At 35.3% G+C, this 17,523-nt stretch overlaps 1 protein-coding gene across 1 annotated transcript; it reads right to left on the reverse strand.

Moving 5' to 3' along the window:
• Positions 1 to 1,080: 1,080 nt before the first annotated feature.
• Positions 1,081 to 12,774, reverse strand: LOC127958112 (transient receptor potential cation channel subfamily V member 1). The gene is made up of 16 exons (XM_052556898.1): positions 12,423 to 12,774; positions 9,049 to 9,274; positions 8,803 to 8,960; positions 8,168 to 8,320; positions 7,850 to 7,987; positions 6,015 to 6,313; positions 5,397 to 5,567; positions 5,077 to 5,250; positions 4,714 to 4,809; positions 4,554 to 4,624; positions 4,181 to 4,346; positions 3,951 to 4,017; positions 3,083 to 3,402; positions 2,818 to 2,939; positions 2,639 to 2,742; positions 1,081 to 2,565 (listed from the first exon to the last, which is right to left on the reverse strand). The coding sequence occupies exons 2-16, from the start codon at positions 9,234 to 9,236 to the stop codon at positions 2,453 to 2,455; spliced, it is 2,340 nt and encodes a 779-aa protein (XP_052412858.1). The 5' UTR covers positions 9,237 to 9,274; positions 12,423 to 12,774; the 3' UTR covers positions 1,081 to 2,452.
• Between the last annotated feature and the right edge of the window lie 4,749 nt (positions 12,775 to 17,523).

Raw genomic sequence — 17,523 nt, forward strand, 5'->3', positions numbered from 1 at the left:
CATCACATTAAAAAAAAAAATCTAAAGTGCCTGCAGTGGGTCAAAATAAGTGCATGGGTGTGGTATGGCACTCGTGTGAGGCTGCAGAGGGCAGTCAGAGCTCACAGAATCGAGGCTGACCAGAGGAGGCGTACTCATTCAAATCATTAATTTCTAGTTGTCCACCCCGAGATCTGCGGTTATGGATTGTCAACCCATGGAATGTAGGCCCGTTTTGCATCGTATGCCAAAGTAATCCAAGAACCTACAAGCTAGAGCTTCTTGCTCATTACTGTATTTTCTTGTTTCCCTGCCTCCACTTAATGAGGAACGGGACCACCCTCCAAAACTTGAGATTGTTGGAGCTCTGGCCTATCTGGTGAAGGATATCCTGGATTCCAGGTGTCATGGGGGCCAATTGCAATACCTGGTGGACTGGGAGGGCTATGATCTAGACTAGAGGAGAGTTCATGGGTGGCTGCCAAGGACATCTTAGACCTTAGAATCCTTGATTCAGGATTTCCACCAGGCACATTCCAATCAAACTACACCCAGACCAAGGGGATTCTGTAAATCTCCATCCATTCTTCCAACCAGAGGGAGTAATCCCAAGAGTACTGACTACTGCTGGTTCCTCTTGGTCACATTTGATTTTTGTTGATTTACCAGATTCTTTTATACATGAGTCCACTTATTATTTAACATAGCCAGTAACTTAATGGGGTCATCGGATGCCCATTTTCTACAAGTGGATATGATTTTTTAGGGTCTTAATGAAAAGTCTGTAACATAGTTTGATTAAAATTTCTTAATGGTAGTGTAAAAACAAACTTTTTGACCCTGTCAAAAAACAGCTCTGTTCAGAGCAAGCCTGTTTGTAGCATTTTCCTTTAAATGTTAATGAGCTCTGCTGACCTCGCCCCTCTCTTCCAGCTGCTCTCAGAGAGACTGCTTACATTAGCCACATTCATTGTGAAACTCGCTAATTAGCACATTATTAGAAAAGGTGATTTGCAAAGATTCATTAAAAAAAAAAATTATTCTACCTTTTTATGTTGGTGAAGCTGGATCACAAATGATTTGTGCGAAGATATATGCAAATGTAATCCACTGCATCTTCAGCGACTCAGATGTAGGGAGTGCTGACGACTGCTGTTTATTATTACATCCAACAACAAAACACCTCAATCGCTTAGGAGACATTCTTGTCTACATCTGCTCCGGTGGTGAAAGAGTGGTGGACTGATGACAGCTCACCCAGGGAGGGTCTAAGGTAATATGCCAGTCCAGTCTGTGCTGAGACGCTGCTGTCAATCAAACTATGTGGGAGGGGCCTTACTGTGTGACATCACAAAGACAGGCATCTGAGATCGGCCAATATGAGGAAGGGGTAGAGAAAAAAAATGACAACAACAAAAATACACTTGGTTGTGTACACACACTGCCAACACACATTTCAATTCAGATAACTTGTAAAAGTGCATGTAGCATCCGATGGCCCCTTTAAAATAGCCTCAGCATATCTTTGACTCTTGCCATGGGTTTAAACATCCAGAATACACAATTCTGGTTTACAGTTTTACATAATCCACTGAATTTTATTGAGAAATTATTTGTATTTCACTTCACAATATAAATACTTCACAACAACATTACAAGGCTTATACATCCATTAAGAGTAAAGCTGTGTATGCATATTAATGGAAGTCAATGGAACGAAAAATCTAGTGGGACCATGGCTTAACTCTGTTGAGTAAAACAACATTCAGTAGTTTCTGAGAACACATATTGAATCTATTTTGCACTCGATGAAACAAAAAGCAATACACTTGGCAAGCTTGTACACTCCTTAATGTATTCCTGTAATGTTTATATCTCCCCCTAGCATGTGAGAAATGTTCTATAGTAAGTTCATTGACTGTCTTGATATTCTGTTCTATCAAAAAAAAAAAATTATAGTGTGGATGTAAATCTTACATGAGCGCATAGCAGGACATTCACAATCGAGGGTCACAGAATTTCTGCTCTGCAGTGAAGTATTATCATGATTAGAATATTAGCATGATGATTAGCATGATAGGACATGATGAATGGTGCGCTACTGGAAAGTAAAATATGGAACAAATTTGTGGCCATTCATTTATAGTGGCAGTAAGTATACTGATGTTAAGCACAGTGGATTAATCGTGTCTGGACTTTACGTCATCCTGTGATACTTGTCACAGGTACACCTACTGTAGGTCTCAGTTATGCCACATCGATCACAAGCCGAAAAACACAGTCCTGGGAGAAACATTTGAATGACTTAAAGAGACGTTAAATTATATTATTTTTGACTATTGGAAAATAGGTGGGCTACTTGGGTAGGCCTACCTTTATGCCCCCCTTTTAAAGGGCTAATGTATTGAATAAATAATTATACACAAATTTTAATATTTCAAAACTGCAAAATAGATTATGGATTATAAAAGCATCACACCGAGGTAGATGCCTCAGCTAGAGGACTCAGCTCCTGGACATCTCTGTGTTGTTCTGTCTGTGTCCAACGTTTACTGAACGTTTGCATGAGTCCACGCTGGCTGGGCTCTGTAACCAATACACATGATATGATGTAAGACTAAAAAAACAGACACACACACATTTGTTTATCATCGACTACCTTTCTGAAGTTTAGTTGGGGTAGGTGCAGACAGGTGTCTCCCAGGGTCCTCGGTAATTACACCCAGGTTTCTGTTCCATTGGTTCCAGTTGACTTCCTCCACACTGAAAGAAAGAGGACACATGATTCAAATATTGCTCATTGGTTTCACTCTATGTGTTTGAAAGTAAACAGATCACCTGAAGCACCAGCGTCGATCCGGCTCCTGCCCCCCGCCTAGATCCTTCTCTTGCCCAGAACGCCACTTTATCTTCAGACATTGGGGAAGCATCCACTCCATGTCCAAGGTGGTGATTGCACGCTGTCAATAACAATCATATTTATACACTGATTGAACAACTAAAATTGAAAACCATTACATATCATACGCAAACAGCTGCCCATTGTATCATTTCAAGTGATGAGTCAGACACAAGACAGCTTTAACTTTTCCTTTGATTTCACCTGTAGTTTCCAGATGTTGGCGCTCTCTACGGACATCTCATCCACTCTTTGATTCATCAGAGCGATCAGCATGTTCAGCATCAAAATGTAAGTCATCACTATATACAGAATCAGCAGCACATAGAAGACCTCTGCATATTGATATTGATCGGTGAACTCCAGATCTCCCATGCCAATCGTAAACTTGAACAACTCCAGAGTGGTGAAGTAGATGCTCTTGAATTCGTTCTTATTAGACTGTCCTTCATTACATAGATTTTCAGAACTGTTTGTTCTTTGATTTTCTTTGGTAGACTCCTCTTCAAGCAGAGTTACCACGGCTGTTGAGTAAGAAACAAATCATTAACATACAATATTATTTAAACATTTGGGTTCTGTAGGATATCTTAATGTTTTTGACAGTCTCTTATGCTTACTGCTGCATTTATTTGGTCAAATCAGTAATATTGGGTTTCTTTGTTAACGTATTTTAAAATGTAATGCATTCCTTTGATGACAAAGCTGAATTTTCGGCAACCATTACTCTAGTCTTCAGTAACACATGATCCTTCAGAAATATTCTAGGCTACTGATTTATTACATTTATTATTATGATCAATGTTGAAAACAGTTTGTGGAAGCTGTGATTTTTTTTGTTGTTTTTTTTATTTATTTGAAATACAAAATTTGAAATACTCTTTTGTAAGAGTGCAATTTCATTCAACCCAATGCATACTTGCTGAATACAGGCATTACTTTCTTTAAAAAAATCTACTGACCCCATACTTTTGAAAAGTAGTGTAATTGGGAAGTGTTTGTTGTGTTATCATAAATATTAAATAAACTGTAATAAAGAGTCAAGGACATTCATGAATGCATGCAAGGGTACCTGTAGAGAACCCAATGAGGAAGACCATGTACACAACAATGAACCGACGGATTTCCCCAAGAACCATCTGATAACAATTAAACAGTGTGAGAGTTTCTCATACAAACATGAAATAAAAAAGCCTGAACTGTGAAGACTAGTCTACACTACAATGAGGCATCTTTCTACACTGCTACACAAACCATACTTTACTAAAACTCTACAGAATGATGAATAAAGAAGATCCTCACCTTTTGTATCATGACACTGTAGATTCCCATATTTTTGGACCCTCTAGAGAAGTAGAGTAGATTTACCCAGCTCAAGGCAAGACACAAAACTAGCCAGGCCACATATTGGTCCTGACCCAAGCAGTACAGAAGAGCACACACCAGGAAGAGCACAGCCTGCAGAAAACTAATGCAACAAAATGCAAAAATAAACAATGTATGCATTTAATGGTTACTGTTTCTGTAGGAAAAATGAGTCTAAGTCATGCAATTTAACTGTGCGTTGTGCATACAGTTATTTCAAAAACTTTATTGACAAAGAATGCACTTTCAAGCATATTAATCTGTATTAGGAAATGATTAATAGTCAAATAAAACAAGTCAAAGGACTCACAAAAGCTGATCAGTGTATCCATCTATGAGCAGGGACTGAAATCCTGGACGCTTTCTTAACAAATCTATCAACTTAAAAAAAAAAAAAAAAAAAAAAAAAGGAATTCATAAATTTCTGTAAAAACAAATGTACATGAAAATTACATTTTAAACGAACATACCCCTCTAATAAAGAAGTAAAGTGCTCCAATGGTACTTATGACATGTCCTGTCAGAAGCAAGTAGTCTTGCCTATTATTTCTATAACGAAATGGGGGCTTTAATGGAAAAAAAAAAAGAATGGGGATGAGACATGGCATTAAATAGTGAAGCATTAACACTAAGCATGCACAATATATAGTTTAAATCAGACGTTGAACTGGAATTAGTTGCAAGTATGCATGTATCCCAGAAAAGTTGTTTTCATTTTCTCTGAGACAATATTGGCAGAAATATTTGTGTCTAGCATGAAATGTGATGTAAAGCCAAACCCCTGCCCATCTCACACCCGTTTTGTAGCCCCTATCTTAGGGCTGTACACCTACTTGGCTGTTGTTAATGTCCTTCCCTGCTTCTCGGTTAAAAGCTACTGCAGTGAAGATGAAAAGGTAGATAACATAAACGATAAAGTTGAACAAGAACATCCGTTTCGCAAATCTCTGCCACTTCTCTTCAATTAGTCGGTTGAAGGGCTCAATATGGAGCATCTCGAGGCGATTCTGAAATCAGATCAAATAACCAAACATGACAGCATTTATCAAAATCCATATAGTTTCTTTACAAATTAAAATTTTGCTTCAATTAAGAAGTAAAGTCCAATTATTCTAGAATGAATTGGTATCATGTTAGTAGCATGTCATCTCACAGGAATCTCACTGCCATAAACAATAATCTCCAGCGCGGAGTTGTTGTCGTAGGTGTCGAGAGAGGCGAGGTCATACAGAGACGAGCACACTGGACCGTAGGCCCACTCCGTGATCTTCCGTGACAGATGTCGCCGCCCCTTAAACTCCCGCTGCACGATGTGCTTTAACAGCTAGTCGACAGGGGAAAATTAAATCTGTCAAATATGTGTTATTTAGTCACTTGCCTTTGGTGATACACTCATTTTACTAATAAGCCAAGTCAGTAACAGCATCAGCTAAAATATAGAACAAAGGCAATACAATAAACAAATACATTGTGACAACTGTGACTTTGGTTTAATAAGGTCATGATAATCACTGTAGACTACATGTGTGGTGTCTGATTTAATGCCACGTGTTGAAGGGAAATAACATCTCACATCACATGAGCACTAATCATCTAAACAAAATCAGGAACATCTGAAAACAGAAAACAGAACTGATACTCTAGAAATACACACCGTTTCAAATGAACTGCTTCAAATAAATACTGGTATTTTGGAAGACATAATGAAGTTTTTTATATTCATGGATATTTTAAAGTCAGTAGGCACCGAAAAAATAAAATTAAGGTTTACCCCCAGTTTTCCAGTTTTGGCAGCAAGTGTGAGTGGGTTGAATCCTTCATTATTTTCAATTTCCTCCAGCTTGATCTTGGGGTGAAGCTGGTCAGTTTTGAATAAGATGTGGTCATACATGGAGATGACAAACTCTGTGTTTTCAGGACTGTTATCAGCTATGGATACTAATGCATGAAGCACTGTGTTTCCATGAGAGTCCCTCTTCCTGACATCCACCGCCTGGTAAGGGTTGTTCAGAAGGAAGTCCACAATGTCTGGCTGATTAGTGCAAGCGGCCAGCGACAAGGGCAGCTCACCTGTGCACAAAATGTGTAAACAATGCAGGTAAGGTACCCACAAAATGGGGCAGTACAATGAGAACATTAAGTAGAATTTGAAAAGAGATTTAAAACGCTGAATTTCTACTGTATAAATTGTTATCAGAATTAAGGATCATTCCAAGAAATGTGTGCCTTTTTAATATAAGCAAAAAATAATAAAACATAGAAATACTATAAAAACAAATAAAATAAATAGGCTATGCATTCTTTCATCAACATTAAAGTCAATAACATGTTTAAATAAAATTTTATTAGGGTAATATGGCTAATTTGAAGGCAAAAACAAAAATCACATTCTATGTTCTATTTTTGATCATTTATGAGGTTTTACTGAATGTCAATACTGTTACCATTTTCAAATTGTAAATTTAAACAATTATTGTATTTAATATAATCAGTATCTACAAGTAATATCCTTTCAAAATGTATTGCCTGTCCTTTTGTGACCTTCACCTAATAGCTAGCATTTATCAAACTACCCTTAAATCTTCAAACCTGTTACTGTCATCCCTGTTACTTTTCAGACTAACAGGTTTTGATGTGGGTAACAGGGATGACTTAGATTACGTGTCACCTTAACCACAAGGTTATCTGTGTAAAATGCAACCCAATCCTGCTATGTTAAAGTCAAACCATATTAGCAACAAGATTTTGGTCTGGTTTCAGATGATCATAGGAAGACTGAGGCTGCCAAGACCAAGATCTTTCATAATAACTGAACCAGATCAGTATAATTGAAGACAAGCATATGGAAACATTATCTAATTACAATACACATAAAAATTAAATCTCTTAGAGAAGTAATATGCTTCACTTATACAACTATGCTAAAAGCAAAACTATATAATGCAATCTGAAAAGGTAAGATTTTACAATATAATGTAAACAAATATGTGCAATGGATGCCGAATAATGTATGTCCTGTCATCCCTGTTACTCTGGTCAGTCTTGTAACTAAGACATTAATCCTGTTGCTGACATTATTTTCTTTTATATGGCCTTCCGGTGTTTTGTATTTATTTATTTTATTATTTTTTATTGTGGCTATAAGAATACTATATTGTATTTTGGTCAATGCCCTTTTTAATATTGCTCTTGTAAAAATGGGATGTTCTTAGTGATCTGTCTGAATGACAAATATAAGATTGAAAAGAATTTAAACAATCCTGGTGATAAGGTAAAAAAGAGAGAGAGATTAAAATACCGCTCATATATGTGAAAACTATTACACGGTTAATGAAAAGTATATAGTAAGGATTGTGTCTGTAACAGGCATGGCAAAAATAAAAAAAGAGTAGAAAAAATTAACAAAATAAGAAATCATATAGCCTGAGATGGCACAATACAATTGTTTGTCTTTTGTCCTCAAGCTGTCCTCATTTTATGTATTTTTTACAAAATGTTGAATAAAGTTATTTTATTAAAAAATTTTACCAAGGTGAAAAGGCACTGATTTCATGGAATGACCATTATATTAGTCTTGAAAGAGTTTGACCTCATCCTTAGACCTACCAAAATAGAAACAAGTCTCTTGATTGGGCTGAAAGAATTTCCCACAGGCTTTAGCGTGGACATCAGCCCCTTTCTTAACCAGCATCTGTACAAATTTTGCACTCCTCCGTTCAATTGCAACATGGAGTGCTGTCTGACCTGTCTCAAAGAGATCAGTCGATGATATTATAAAATGGGTATGCTGGACAACCTGTTAAATATGATCAGTATTGTATTGATTTATAAAAAAGAAATGACTAATGTTAGCTAATATAAAACTAGATCTAATAATAATTGTGCTAATAAAAACATAATGTAATATGAAGCTATGTCTCTGACCTTTGTAGAAACTGTCTGTGTAAGCAGCATTGACAAAATGTTTTAAATCTCCAAGTTTCTCTGCAATTTCCAGCAGATGTTCAATAGTGTCATTCTCGCCTTCCCTTAAATTTAAAAGTGCTTTCAGCAGGGCTGTCTTTCCATTGGACTTATCTAAAGATGACATAAAAACAAATGTTTCATTATTTAATAAATATCTGTCATGAATTCACAGTACTCTTTGTATACTATACAGTTCAATAGTTTGGGGTCAGTAAGATTTATTTACCAAAGAAATTAATACATTTATTCAGAAAGGACACATTAAATTGATCAGAAGTCATGATTTCATAAGTTTGCACAGTGAACACTAAATAAGCATATTACAATGATTTGTGAAGGATCACGTGACACTAAAGACTGGAGTGATGATGATGATGTGAATGCAAAATTCAGATCTGCCATCACAGGAATAAATTACATTTTAAAATATACAGAAGTTATTTTAAGTTGTAATAATATTTCACAGTATTATTGTTTTTACTGTATTTTTGATCAATTAAATGCAGCCTTGGTGAACATAGCAGACTTCTTTCAAAAATCTTACCGACCCCAAACATTTAAAGGCTAGTGTATCTGTTGTTGAATAGCATTACATTGAGAGTCAGTGAGCCGTTTCATGTTTTTGTGCAGGTACTGATGTAAACCCTGCAGTTTAGACACATCACCACTGGACACGGCATCAAACAACCTCTTGAGGGTAAACCTCTCACTGTCCTGCTGAGACGGTTCCTCTTTCACTTTTCTGATCCCCCTGTGTGCAGAATGCATCTGATAAAGTAAGGATTTCTCGCATTATGTTAGTCGTACACCCCAAGTGTGGTTTAAGAAGGCTGGCTCACCTGTCAAAGTGTAGGTTAAATTTAATTTTGTGTGCAGGGTCATCTGTCTCATCCAGGTAATTAGAATCCATGGGCCTCTTGTCCTTTAAGACACCTTTCTTCGTCTGTTTGGCCTTTTCCCTTTGCTCCTGTGTCTGGTCATCCGTCTCCAGGAAGAATGTGGGGCTGCTGTCTCTTGATTTACTCATGGTGATGTCTTCTTAGTCATACAGCAGATATTAGAGCTCTAGTGGTATCATTCACAGACACAGGACATTAGGTTTCTATTTCAGACAATTTCTGATAAACTCTAGGAAATGTGAGCCTGATAACAAATGCCGATTTTACATTTATAAGCAAATGAGACAGCCTTACACTAATTCACTTAATATTTCTTCCTTTGTGACCAGTCAAATTGATTTATGATGTAATGTAGAATAAAAGCAGCTTTTGTAGAGCAGAAGCTGCTTGAGCGTTATAATGGAGCATCATCACATTTCAGCATTCTAGTTTTGAACACCACTTAAAGAGGAAGGGGTCAGAGATGATCCAAATGGAAATTCTGTGACAGTTTAAGTTGAAGGAAATGCAGAACTACTGCTATTGTTACATATGGCTTACTTTTATGTGTATCTCATTGCAAGAACTCTTCAAATAAATGAATACATAAATAAACAAATAGAATAATTAAAGAGATGTGATGATATGCAGATCCGTCTATGAATTTGAAAGAGATTAATGTTCATAGAAACAAGCTACTAACACTCATCTCTGTTTAGACCCGGTTCCGGATCTTGTGACATTTTACCCTGCATCTCTAACAAAGCTTGTTTTGTTTTTAAAAGACAGTTCTTTTTTTAAATGAATCCATTTCTTTAAAGATGACAAGACCACAAATTTTGCTTTTATAAGTCAATGTGACATTTTAATACCAGTTAGCATCAGTAATTATGCTTGGATGCTATTTCAGTGATTGTTCCTTCTGCTAATACCATTTAAATTACACTTAATTTATAAAATAATTATATTATTATGATTATGATTATTATTGCATTGCTCTCAGTTTTGTTGAAGCCCTAAGACTGGCAAGAGCAGATTCCAAATCTTTAATACTTATTTTACTGGATTTGTCCACTGCTTTTGACACAGTTAACCACCACATCATCCTGTCAACCCTACTGGCAAAGGGCTTTTCAGGAACCACACTACAGTGGTTTGAGTCTTATCTCTCAGATAGGTCCTTCAAGGTATCTTGGAGAGGTGAGGTGTCCAAGTTGCAACATCTATCTACTGGGGTGCCTCAGGGCTCAGTTCTTGGACCACTTCTCTTCTCTGTCTACATGGCATCACTAGGTTCTTTTATTCAGAAACATGGCTTTTCATATCACTGCTATACTGATGACACTCAACTCTACCTCTCATTCCATCCTGATGATCTGACGGTAGCTGCTCACATCTCAGCTTGCCTAACAGACATTTCTTGCTGGATAAAAGACCATCACCTTCAACTCAACCTTGCTGAGACAGAACTGCTTGAGGTTCCTTCAAACCCATTGTTTCATCACAATTTCACCAACCATAATTCCTTCAAAAACAGCCAGAAACCTTGGAGTTGTGTTTGATGATCAGCTAACTTTCTCAGACCACATTGCTAAAACTGTCCGGTCCTGCAGATTTGCTTTATTCAACATCAAGAAGATCAGGCCCTTTCTTTTGGAACATGCTGCACAACTCCTTGTTCAAGCTCTTGTTCAGTGCAGGCTGAACTATTGCAATGCTATCTTGGCAGGTCTTCCAGTGAGTTCTATCAAACCTTTACAATTAATTCAGAAAAAAGCTAGATCAATTTTTAACGAGCCAAAAAGAATGCACGTCACACCTCTGTTTATCAATTTGCACTGGCTACCAATAGCTGCTCGCATAAATGTTCTCTCATGGTGGAAATGACCTGCCCAACTCAGTCCGAGTCTTTAGCCATCAAGAATCGTCTGAAAAAATGTCTTCCATTTGACCCTCTAACTCTAGCACACTATATTCTAATCCTATTCTTAAAAAAATTCATAAATAAATCATCCCCCATTTAGATTTGCACACTATTTACTAAAAGCTTGTTGTCTTTAAAAAGAAATAAACTAACATTTGCTTCTCTAATCTTTTTGTATTCTATTTGTTTTGTTTTTCTATTGTACAATTAACAAAAGCAAAAAAGGCCTCTAACACGCTTGCTCTATTCTTTTCCTATTCTATTCTATTCTATTTTTTTTCTTTTTCTTTTTATTTATTATATGGTTAAAAAAAATTGCTACATGTACTTCAATAAGCTAACTTGTGACTTGTTATAGCACTTGCATTTCATTGCTCTATTGTTGATTGCTTCCATTTGTAAGTCGCTTTGGATAAAAGCATCTGCTAAATGACTAAATGTAAATGTATTAACAGCTAGTGCTGTGAGAATAAGAGCTAATGGATCATTTTAATATGCCTATAGTTCAAAAACCATTTAAAAGAGGAAGGGATCAAAAACAATTCAGATAGAAACTCTGTGACAGGAAGTCACAGTATCAAAGGAAATACAAAATTAGTTTCACTAGTTACATATATATATTATTTGAACATTTGAGCATTAAATAACTTAAATAGTTAAAATCATTAGGGAAATTTAATTATGCATTATTTTTTATTGTGCATATCAAAGTAAAGAAAGGCACGTCCTGATTTTGCCAAGTCCGATGTGTTCCTAGGTCAACATATTTTGTTGACCCTGGAACAACATTTTATTCCAAAAATATATTCTTAACCATATCCCTACACCTAAACCTAACCTTAACCATGAGTAATCCTTAAAATCAGAGGAAATGATAGATGAATGACACTGATGTACAAGCACCAAACACTGATTTTAAGCATAAACTTCACAAAATCTATAAACTGGTTCTTCAAATCTGATTGGTTAATCACAATGTTGTTCCAGGGTCAACAACGATGTTGTCCCAGGAACATGTCTCACTTGGTAAAATCAGGTTAGGCTGAGGGTGTCAAGGATGCCAATGTGCAACTGCAAGAAGCTAGATAGTCTTATTTAGTAAAATATTATGACATGGCATCTCTGTTAATGGGTTCTCAAGACACCATCTTTAGATCATCTCACTTATTATGAGATTTAACACTTAATCAGCATGTTTTGGGTTGAGCAAAAACAGTCAATAAAAGGTTTTTGTCAGCTTTAAAAAGACAAACATTAAATTAGTTCTGTAAAAATATGGATTAAAGTATAAAACAAAACAAAAAAACACAGGTTTTAATATGATTTAATACATTAGCAAAATCTGCATTTATTTAAATATTGCTTTAGACTGTTTATTATGTAAGAGTATGTATGAAACATTTGTACTCACCAGTTAATTTCAGTTTTTCAATCTGTTAGATTAAGTATACAGTATTAATGAGCTTGATTCCTTGAGCACGATAACTTTCTCTCTCTGTGTGTTTGTGTCAGAGAGGAAGAGATGTTTTGAGGTTGCTGAGAGCCTTACAGAAAGGCGGGTTGTATTATTTTTTTGATTATGTTGTCCACGCCTTGTTGTATCTCATGTATAATCATCCATATTTACAATGCACTAGAAGTCATCAAGCTCCTTCTTAAAATGCTTCTTTCTCATCTTTTTGTGCTGGAATGCATTTAATATTGAATAAGAACCTCTGAGGAGCACACGTTTGGTTAAAAGCAGCATTCAGGTCACCTACACTTGTCTGTTGAGACTGTTCTGTTGAGCAATTTCACTTTCCTAGCGTGCAGAGTTTCCTGTATGACACTGGCAAGATAGAAAGGCGGTTTTGACACATGCATAGTGGTTTGGGCACATAGATTATGTGAACAAAATGAAACAGCATGCAGTCGATTCATGGTGCATGCATAAGAATTTACTCCTTTGAGATGAAGCTGGTCTGTACCTCCTTTTCCTCTTTTGAAACATGAAATGTACCACATAAGCTCAATTATAACAAATGATGAAAATAAATACTGTTTATTAACATTTGAAATGGGACTGAACATTGTAAACAATATTTTGTAATTTGAAGGCTTTGTTCAGTCATTTAATGGCATTCAGAAATATTCTTTAATACATATGTGACACAGGAGCACAAAACAAGTCTTAAATCACTGGCCAAAAATACATTGTATATGTCAAAATGATACATTTTTATTTTATACCAAAAATCATTAGGATATTAAGTTAAGTTCCATGAAGATATTTTGTAAATTTTCTACCATAAATATATAAAAACTTAATTTTTGATTAGTAATGTACATTGCTAAGAACTTCATTTAGACAGCTTTAAATGTGATTTTCTCAGTATTTAGTTTATTTATTTATTTATTTATTTGTTTATTTTTTTGCGCACTCAGATTTCAGATTTTCAAATAGTCGTATCTCAGTCAAATATTGTCCTATCCTAACAAACCATACATCAGTGGAAAGATTATTTATTCAGATGATGTATAAATTTCAGTTCAGGAAAATTGACCCTTGTGACTGGTTTTGTGGCCCATGGTTGCATATTGTTTTCTATTTTACAACACAATGGTTTTGTATTAAACTATAGTTACATAAATAATGTCAAATAATGTGTGTAAATTGAACAAAACATAAAGTTGATCCATGTTAGCCAAAAATAATAATAATGAATCAAATTAAAATATATATTTTTAAATTGATCAATGATAAAGTTTTAAAATATTTTTAAATTAAATACACTTAAGCACAAAGTGTGAAAAATGTATAAATTTTAATACAGAAAAAAAGATTGGCACTACCAGCATTCTCGCAGGTCAGATGTCTCAGAGACATTATCTTAAATGTTATATCTTATGTTTGGTTATTGAACACCATGGCAACTCCAACTGCTAAGTCAACATATTTTCCATAGACTACAGGAAATGGAAAGCTCTCTCCACTTCCTGTTGCAGAACTGTTACATGACAAAGTGCTGCCACTGCCAAAAATACACCTCACTCCAGCGGCCCGCAGGCTCTGAGGGGGCATCTTAGTGGCCACGTTTTCAATAATACCCCTGCACACAGCACAAGTTACATTTAACATAAGTCACAATTAATTAGTGCATGATATGCCTTATGTACACTACCATTCAAAAGTTTCAAACGTTTTCAGTGACATCTATTAATGTTTTTGAAAGAAGTCTCATGCTCAACAAAGCTGAATTTATTTGATCAAATGTACAGTAAAAAAAAAAAAAAAAAAAAAAAAAAACGAATATGTTGAAATATTATTTCAGTTTAAAAAAAGGTTTTCTATTAATATATTTTATGTAATTTAGTCCTGTGAAGACAAAGCTGAATTTTCAGCATTAGAAATCATCTTCAGAAATCAGTCTAATATGCTGATTTGCTGCTTAAGAAACATTTCTTTTTATTATCAATGCTAAAAAAAAAACAGTTTTGCTGTGTAATATTTTTGTGGAAATGTGATATTTTTTTAAAAGATTTTTTACTGAATAGGAAGTTCAAAAGAAAAGTGTTTATTTGAAATATAAATCTTGGTAACACTTTAGAATAGGTAACACCTATTAGTTGCTTATTAGCATGCATATAACTAAAATATTAGCCATGTATTAGTGCTAATTAAGAACATATTAATGCCAAACCTACTTGACCTTATTCTACATCTTTAATCTTACCCAATAACTAAACCTAACAACTACATTACTAACTATTAATGAGCACCAAGTTAAGAATTATTTGAGAAATGTCGTAGTTAATAGTTAACAAGTGTTACCTATTCGAAAGTGTTACCGAAATTTTTTGTAGCATAATTTTTTTGTGCCACTTTTTATCATTTCATTTTATCATGCCCAACTGAAATACTTATTTCTTTATATAATAATAATAACAAAAAAACTTTTGAATGGAAGTGTATAAGAGAAAATGCTACAGTCCACAACACTGATGTGGACACAGCATGAAGTACATATCTTAAATCTTAAATTTATCTCAAATGTATTTGTGTACAGGTTTTTTTTTTTTTTTTTGTGAACAGGAAATGTGTTAGAATATGAAATCCAGACCATGGTTGATAACACCTTAGACAAAATGTGTAAAACATTTTATGGCTGAACAAAGAAAAAGGTTGAAATATTTAAAATACCATATGCCTTCTTTTTAAATTAAGCTTAAGCTGCAGCACAAAAATATCTCTTTTACAAGAGCCCATAAAACAGATAGTATCTCTTCAGCAGCCCTGGCCTTGAGAGAAGACATTGAAATCTGAGTGCAAGATCTGCCATGTCTAAATGTGCTCACTGCATTCGCATAACATCTCCACCTGGAGGTCGAACTAGTAAACACAAACTCAACTCAGGATGAGTATACAGCATAATGATTGTTGTTTGTAGCTGAGCTGACAGAACTACAGTCTGACTGTGGGTCATTTACAGACCACGTCTGATATTAGGAAAATATAATAATGCTACATGCAAAGCTAAAAAGAGGCATCTAATTCCCACTATACCTGAAGTGTGACCGGCCACAGCTCCGGACTCCAGCATGACAGGCAAGAGCTGCACAGGGAAACATGCATCCTTCAGACCCGAGGACATAAATACAGTCAATTACAGACATTCAGTTCAACACAGAGTACGTGTAATATTAAACATCATAGTTGATTAGTTAGAATTCGCATGTTAAGAGTAATGACCCATTTACACCAAAGATGATAACAATAATGAAAACTATAGGGCTTGGACAAAATAAAATGAACAACTAGGAAATAGGCAATAGTTTAACACCATTTGCCTTTAATACAGACTCCAACTTTAATGGAATAGATGTATACTTCTGAAGAATAGTCACCAGTTGAATGTCGTCTATCAGAACATCTTTGAAGTTTCTTTAAAGATGTTAAAGGAGGGAATCTGCTTCTCAATTATCTCTCTAAATATTGATTTAAAACTTTATAAACCACAATCCCTAGTTTCTGCTAAATGTCTAACATGTTCTCAAGAGAGTGGTGTTCCTGTGGTTGACGTAGGATGTAGGCGTGTTGTAAGTAGTGATCGACCGATGTATCGGTTTACCGATATTTTTCCCGATATTTAAGCATTTTTCCATAATCGGGTATCGGTTTTGTAATATCGGATTCGCCGATTTACGGCGCCATCTTGTGGCCGTTTTGAGATTTCCGCCATTGCAGCCCGGGCGTCTGAGAAGATCAGTCAACAACAACTCAGTGCACAGGTAAAGTATATGTTCTACTTGGTTTGCTTTAATTAATCAACTTTATTTAACATAACAGACATGCACAAATGAGATCTGAGACATAAATTCCTGATATAGTTAATTTATGCAGCTTGTTTCTAAACAATTGAGACGAACTCATTGAGTTACGTAGTGTTCGTCATGTCCTGCTCCAATAAAGACGTATCTTTACATGAATTAAATAAAACAGACATGAATGAGTGCATGTTGAAAATAAAAAAAAAAAAAATTTTATTCTTTTATTATGTGTTTTATGTTCTGTCGCTGTTATTCTTTTGTACTGCGGAGCTTCTGTCACGAAAACAAATTCCTCGTACGCTATGTGTAAACATACCTGGCAATAAAGCTCATTCTGATTCTGATTCTGATTCTGAAAAGCGTTGAATTTAATTCTCTATCTGTTGTATTTGCTCACCATTAGTCTAGAAGAGAAAGTTCGTTCATATTGCTTAGCAACTGACGGATGATCTGGAGGCTTAAGCACGGCCACTGAATGAAACTTTTGACAAGATTATCTTGTTTAAACACCCTAGATTATATTTTCATTTACTACATAACAATTATTTCGCTAATACACATATAAATATAGCCTACCGCTTTGTGGAAATTAATTATTTATTATCTCCATGCGCGATCGCGGTTGATTAAGTTATAATCAAACAGCACTTTGTCAGTTGGCATTTCATGATTAAACATTAGATTAAATTTAGATCATAAAATGCCAACTGACAAGTGCTGTTTAAGTTTATATAGTCTCGGGAAAAAAGTTTGTTCATATTGCTCAGCACCTGACTGGGTTGATGATCAGGAAGCCTCAAGCAATGCCACTGAATGAAACTTTTGACAAGATTATCTTGTTTAAACACACTAGATTATATTATCATTTACTACATAACAATTATTTCGCTAATACACATATACATATACCGCTTTGTGGAAATTAATTATTTATTATCTCCATGCGCGATCGCGGTTGATTAAATTAGTCAAACAGCACTTTGTCAGTTGGCATTTCATGATCTAACGTTAGATTGAATCTAGATCATAAAATGCCAACTGACAAGTGCTGTTTAATTTTATATAGTCTCGGGATAAAAGTTTGTTCATATTGCTCAGCACCTGACTGGGTTGATGATCAGGAAGCCTCAAGCACGGCCACTGCATGAAATTTTTGAAGGAAGCAGGCTTACAGGGCAGAATGCTGAAAGACTCTGTTTTCTACA

The sequence above is a fragment of the Carassius gibelio genome, chromosome B5 (assembly GCF_023724105.1).
Source record: "Carassius gibelio isolate Cgi1373 ecotype wild population from Czech Republic chromosome B5, carGib1.2-hapl.c, whole genome shotgun sequence".
Classification (NCBI taxonomy): Eukaryota; Metazoa; Chordata; class Actinopteri; order Cypriniformes; family Cyprinidae; genus Carassius; species Carassius gibelio.